At 45.9% G+C, this 6,189-nt stretch overlaps 1 protein-coding gene across 1 annotated transcript; it reads left to right on the top strand.

Annotated features, from left to right (window-relative positions):
• Positions 1-251: 251 nt before the first annotated feature.
• LOC109764060 (nuclear pore complex protein NUP35-like) lies at positions 252-2,389 on the top strand. The gene is made up of 3 exons (XM_020322907.4): positions 252-800; positions 890-1,001; positions 1,726-2,389. Exons 1-3 carry the CDS (start codon positions 295-297, stop codon positions 2,053-2,055), a joined length of 948 nt encoding a protein of 315 aa, XP_020178496.1. The 5' UTR covers positions 252-294; the 3' UTR covers positions 2,056-2,389.
• Positions 2,390-6,189: the final 3,800 nt, after the last annotated feature.

Raw genomic sequence — 6,189 nt, 5'->3', positions numbered from 1 at the left:
TTTTAGGATTCTTTATTTATTTTTTATGTATTAGCTCTTCCAAACAACCAAAATAGGCCAAAACAACCCAAAATAAGGGGGCTGGTGGGCTAAACATGCCGATGGGCCGTCCTATTTCCTTGTTGGAGTTCCCTGCCTGCCCCGTTTAGGCCTGCCTGGCCCGTTTAGGTAGGCCCTGCCGGCCCATCTGGCCAGGTCTGAACCGAAGAATACTCAATTACGGACCCCTCAAATCAAAACCCAAACACAAAACCCTGTCTCGTCGCGCTCTGACCGACCGTCGTACCGCCTACCATGGCCTCCCCCTCGTCGTCCCCGCCGCGCCGCACACCCACCACCGGCGGGAGGCAGTCCCCCTTCTTCCGCGACCTCGCCCGTGCCATCCCTTCCCACCGGACCTCCGGGTCCCTCGACCCCTCATCCACGCCGCCGCCGCCGCCGCCCGTTTTCACCCTCGACGACCGCCTATACGCACAGGATTTCTCCCCTGATCGATCCGCCTCCAACCTCCTCCCTGTCGCTCCATCCCCATCCCCACCCACACGCGCTTCCTCCGCCAGTCGCCCGCCCTCATGGGACCGCTCCCGCGCCATTCCCCCCGGTCCGTGCTCGCTGAGTGACTGGATCGTGGAGCCGGCCCGTAAAGAGGTCCTCGCGCTGCCCCCGCCATCGCCGCCTCCTACTCGTGCGGCGAACGAGGAGGTGCGATCGCCGGTGATTCCGTTTCCTGCGCCGTCCAGGACGGCTCCATCAGCGAGCGTCACGGGGGCCGACGGGGAGGAGTGGGTCACCGTGTTCGGGTAAGGGGAGGGTGTGTGACGCTTCACGAGATGGACTAAACAGCCATGAAAGTTTGACAGTGGTATGTAATTTTTCGCTTCGTTTGCAGATTCACCGCGAGGGAGACCAACCTTGTTCTGCGAGAGTTTGGGAAGTGTGGGGTGATACTGAGACACTGCTCTGGCCCAGGAGATGGTAATTGGCTTCACATATTGTATCAGGTAGCCCCTTTCACTAGCTCTCTGCTACTGTCGCGAGCTGCCTGTTTTTCTTCGTAACTCATAAATCAACCTTTCGTAACTGCATCGACCATAACAAGTTATGGTTATTTGATTCAAAAGGCTAATTGCCCTTCTAGCCTTTATTTTTCGTCTTAAGATGCTCTGGGCATGCTTGGTTTGATGCCAAAACACCGGATAGCCAATTTTTGGTAGCAAACCAATCATGCCCCAATATTGCAGTGTCCTATCAGTTTCAATTAGTACGATATGGTTTTTGATCTACTTAGTCACATCTTTAGACATGAATGTAGTACTAAATTTACGGGAGTCAGGCTGTTTTACTTGGATCACTAAGCATGTATCATAATCATGATACAGTATCTTATAGCCTTTCCTTTCCTTTCTGAAACGCAGCGGTTTATTTCTAGACAGAAAGAAATCATAAAACAGCAGCAAATAGTTATAATACGTTCAAAAAGTTCTTCCCTTGCTGAGAATTTTGTACCATTGGCGTTATTTAGAAAATTGAGTGAATACATCCCTAGACTTCTGTATATCTTTCTCTTCATTCTCTGCGGTTACTTTGGAACATTTACTTGATTAGGAACCAATGCAGCCATACTTCTATGTAGATTTTCTTGTGGTTGTTCTGTTTTTCTAGTACCTACAGAACATCTTAACATTTTTCTCGCTGTCGACTAATATATTGTTTTTGCTCGTGAAGCACCAATACGATGCTCGAAGGGCCCTTGAAAAGAATGGAATCCAGCTGTTTAGTGGCGTTGCAATTGGGGTTAAAATTACTGATCCAGTGCAGCGGCAAATGGATGAGAAGATGAGTGAGAGCAATTATAAGGGCTTCATGGTTTCCTTGCCTTCGAAATCATCTATACAGAATGCAGGGGCATCAAGCAATTTAGGAGATCTCCCACGTCCCTATGACCCAAAAGCTGGCAGAAATGTTAACAGAGACATGGGGTGTTCAACAGGAAGTGTTGCCATGCCAGCAAAATCAGTATTGGCAAAAACTTTGGACTTGATTTTTGGCATTTGATATGCAGTGCTGGAGATTCTATGATATTTTCCAACCCTTGCTCGTCGCTTCTGTGGATTCTCTTTTTGTCACTGGATGTGCTGATCTGCGAGTTCCTTATTTCTAGTTCTAGTGTCTGAAGATGGTATTGTTTTTCACTGCAGTTGGAGTAGTTCTTTTCCCCAGCATCTGAGCATATCTATTCCTGGGTTCTGTTGTGTAGTATTTGCAATGTGAAACGTTTGCGTTGGCAATGTAATATATACCTTTCTAAAGTGGCGAGAGGTGTAAAAGGGTTTTGATGATTATACATGGTGTTATACTCAGACCAGAAATGATGGCCAGTCATTTTTCATTGCTTCAAGCTGTTTTATTCGTTCTGCTGAGCGAGATAGCAAAGTTAGCACTGTTTTTTGGTACATGCAGTTATTCTGTGGCATCACATTAGTACTCTCGGTCCAGAATTCCAATCTACTCCCCCGTCCCATAATATAAGCGCGTTTTTGACCCGGCGGAGGGAGTATGTCTATGTCCTTGGATTTGTTTACGTTGTCCAAATTTCTGCATTTGCTGCAGGATTATACGCTTGCTTACTCTCATTCATTTCAAGTATGAAGTTCACGCGTTTCTCATTTCAGCAAGTTACAAGCCCCTTCAGACTCAGTTTTCCGTAGTACGTATCGATCTTTTTTTAGAAAAAGAAAATACAGATTTTCACAATTATGTAGAACCATTGCATCCTCTAACAGTTATGAAAGGTCTATGTTTCTATAGTACAAACTATGTGTAGTTGACATTCGAATATTATACTTTAGATGGCATGAAAAACAGTAATCTAAAATTATAATTAATTTTCAGTTTTGTGCATATAAATACCTGACAATTCATTCTAATAACTTTTGGCTAACATCATCACAAGATAAATAAATTATTGTTGGGGTATTTTAGTCATGTCAAAATCACAGAAAACGTGGATACCAAAATTTAGATTACCTCTCCTGGATTTCATGAATTTGTAATCCGGAAAATGAGCAATTCTGTACACATTTCAAATATAGCAGTGCACGCTTTTTATGTTGCTACTTATTTATTATAGGATGAATCAGCGGTGATATCATTTCATGGTTCCTTAAGATAAATAGTCATTCTGATACGGATATAGTTCTGAATATGTTTTCTCGACTCGCAAAAAAAAAGAATATGTTTTTCTGGTAGCTCTCACCATTAATAGGTGGTGTGGATATTCAAATGTCATGGGACCTTATGTCACTAAATGTTGCTAAAAATATGTCACATATACTAGTGGGCCGAAGGATTTTTTCATTGAAGTGTACATAAATACCTCATCAATCTCATGTCTTTTTTTTTGCCTGAATACGCACAAGCATGCATAAAAAACCCACCAGGAAAAAGTGGTGGGGAGCCCATCCACTTAAGTCAGTTACAACAACACACCCAACTCCGGCCAGTAAAAAACCTACACAAATTATTCCTCATGCCTAACCCACGTAGAAAACACCACAAAGAAGGGTTCAAGATCGCCTTTGACCAATGATGGAGCGACACCATCAAAGACAATGGTCATCTAGCTCCTCCTTCAACTGATGATGTGTAACGCCCCGAATCGATGCGTCAGGTGTCTTCGAGTTATTCGTCGTCGGTGCCATGTCATTTGTCTGCGTGTTGCATTTTGCCATGTCATCATCTGCATTTCATCTGCATGTTTTTCAAAACTTGCATCCATTCGGGTTCCGTCGGTTCTTTCCGTTGTCCGTTCTGAGCCCAACCACACTCGCACGCGCCCGTCGCCCCTCTCAGACCTTGTTTCGTCAGCGGGAGAAAAACGTTCTCGGAATGGGCCGAGATTTGTCGAGTGGCCTTGGTATAGCACCGGTAGACCGCCCGTCAAATTTCGTTCCATTTGAAGGTCGTTTAATGCCCCAACGGTTAACCGGGTAACCGTAAATCCCTCTTTTGTGCAGCCCAACACCCCATGAGCCCATTCAAAACCCCTCCATGCTCTCGGTTGTTCGATCATGATCGTGTGGGCGAAAATCATGCCTCATTTGGACTCTTCTAGCTCCCTCTAGCTATAAATATGCCCTTCCCGTCCAAATTCGCAGATGAAACCCTAGCAATCTTCCCCACTCCGCCGCCGGACACGTCCAACTCGCGCTGGACGAAATCCCGCCGCCGTCCGTAGCCAATTCGGCGCTGCCACGTCGCCCCGCCGGCTCCCCTCCACAGCGGGCCCGCCGAGCCCGAGCCAGGCCCTCCCCGGCCCGGCTTCCCGCGCCGCCGTCCGCGCCCTTCGCCTCCCAGGGCCGCGCCTCCCGCCGGAGGTTCGCCGCCGCCCCTCCGCCACCGCCGCCTTTGACCCCGCCGTCGGTCAACCTACGCCGCCGTCGCCCGACCTCACCTCGCCGCCGGTGCGCCGCCGCCCCTCGGCCTCCCGCTCGCCGGCGCCCCGCTCCGCCGCCCGTCGACCTCGCCGGCCCCGTCGCCGGGCGCCTCGTCGCCGGATCCGGCGGGTGGGACGAGATCCACCCGCCCGGCCATCCAAACGCGCTTCCCCGTCCCGCTCCGCGCCGTCCAGGGTCCTCCCCGTCCAATTTTTCGGAGGGTATATTTCTGGTTAAGTCCCTGAGAAATCATTTTATAGTGCATAATTTGACCTGCTGTAACTTCGTGCTCGCTGCTCCAATTTGCATGCATAATATATCAAAATGTTCATCATGAGATGCTCTTCATTTCATTCCATTGTGTCATGTTTGTTTGAGTCCATCTTGATGCCTTAATCATCGTTGCCAGAGTGCTATATGATGTTAACTGCTGTCTGTTTACAGAGCTTGGTGATTTGTCTTTTTTATTGCATTTTGTGTGTGCATCCTATGAGCATGAGTTCTACATGTGTTTTGAACTACATCATGCTATCTTTACAGGGGTACTTGTATTATATTTTTTGTGATCTATGTGGTGACTAGCACAAGCATGCCAAGTAGCCTCCCTGATGTTGCTGATTTCTGTGACTTGGTCTTTTCTGCTAAGTCTGTAGCTGTAACATTGTGATGCCATGTAAACCTGCTGTCACCATGAGTTTTATGCATAATCTAGAGATGTTCACTAAGGATGTTTTATTACACATGTTATGCTCTATCCATCCATGCCCTTGTTTGAATTTGTGGCCTGCTGTAGCTTGTTATAATCTTGCTCCAAACTTTCTAAATAATGTTGTTGTCAGCCTGTTAACGTGAAGTTCAGTTTTGACATGTGTTTTGCTAGTGATCCATGCACCCTATGAACTTGCTATTACCATGCTTAGCTTCATGAACTTGTCTTCTTGCTGTGAGTTACCTTCACATGCCAAGAAATGCTTTGTGGTGAGTGATTTGATCTCGCAAAGATGCCTTCATAATTCTGTTTATGACATGCTCAGTTTTTCTGCCAAGTCTGAATCTGTTTATGAAACTTGCTATGTTTACATGGGTGCCATCATATCTTATGTACCTTTTTGGCTCGTGATCAGTAAGAGACTTTTGTTCTATGCAATTAGTAGATCCATGCCATGCTTTTGTTTGCTATTATATGTTCCTGTAGCATGTTGTTGGATAGCTCTAAATATTGCAACCTGTTGTTATTTCTGTCATGTCTAGTGAATTCTGCCAAGTCTGTGAAATTGTTATTATTTGCAATCTTGCCATGTCCTTTTGAACATGTTCTAGTGATTTCTGGAGATAGCTCAGTGTTCATGTTTTGTCATGCTTTACCTGTACATCACGTCCATGTGTTTTGTTTTCACGTTGAGGTGCTGTAGCATATTGTTTTGATGCTTGCAAGATGCCTAGTTGCTGTTTTGGACAGATTGTTGTTATATCTTGTTTGGAGTGTATGTGTTGCACCGTTGCTCCGTTTTGAGCATGCTCTATATGAAACTTGCTTGGAATTGCATGTAGTTTCATCTTATCATGTTGCATCCTTATCTTGAGTGTGTTTGCTTGATGTTTGAATGCATTTTGCATCAATGCCATGTTTAACTTGTTTTGCTCATATCTTGTAGGCCGTAGCTCCGAACTAAATAAACTTTATATGTAACTTGACTAGATTTTCGTGTAGATCATCTTGGTGCATCTTAACTTGCTGTTTAACAACTTGAAC

This window comes from Aegilops tauschii, chromosome 3, assembly GCF_002575655.3.
Source record: "Aegilops tauschii subsp. strangulata cultivar AL8/78 chromosome 3, Aet v6.0, whole genome shotgun sequence".
Classification (NCBI taxonomy): Eukaryota; Viridiplantae; Streptophyta; class Magnoliopsida; order Poales; family Poaceae; genus Aegilops; species Aegilops tauschii.
The sequence above is the reverse complement of the archived record's forward strand: the minus strand, read 5'-3'. Positions and strand labels throughout refer to the sequence as shown.

Excerpts from the sequence above, each read along its gene's own strand:
- LOC109764060 (XM_020322907.4), top strand. The coding sequence starts at position 295 with ATGGCCTCCCCCTCGTCGTCCCCGCCGCGCCGCACACCCACCACCGGC. Across the intron at positions 801-889 it reads GAGTGGGTCACCGTGTTCGG|ATTCACCGCGAGGGAGACCA; the intron begins GTAAGGGGAGGG and ends CTTCGTTTGCAG. Across the intron at positions 1,002-1,725 it reads GGCTTCACATATTGTATCAG|CACCAATACGATGCTCGAAG; the intron begins GTAGCCCCTTTC and ends TTGCTCGTGAAG.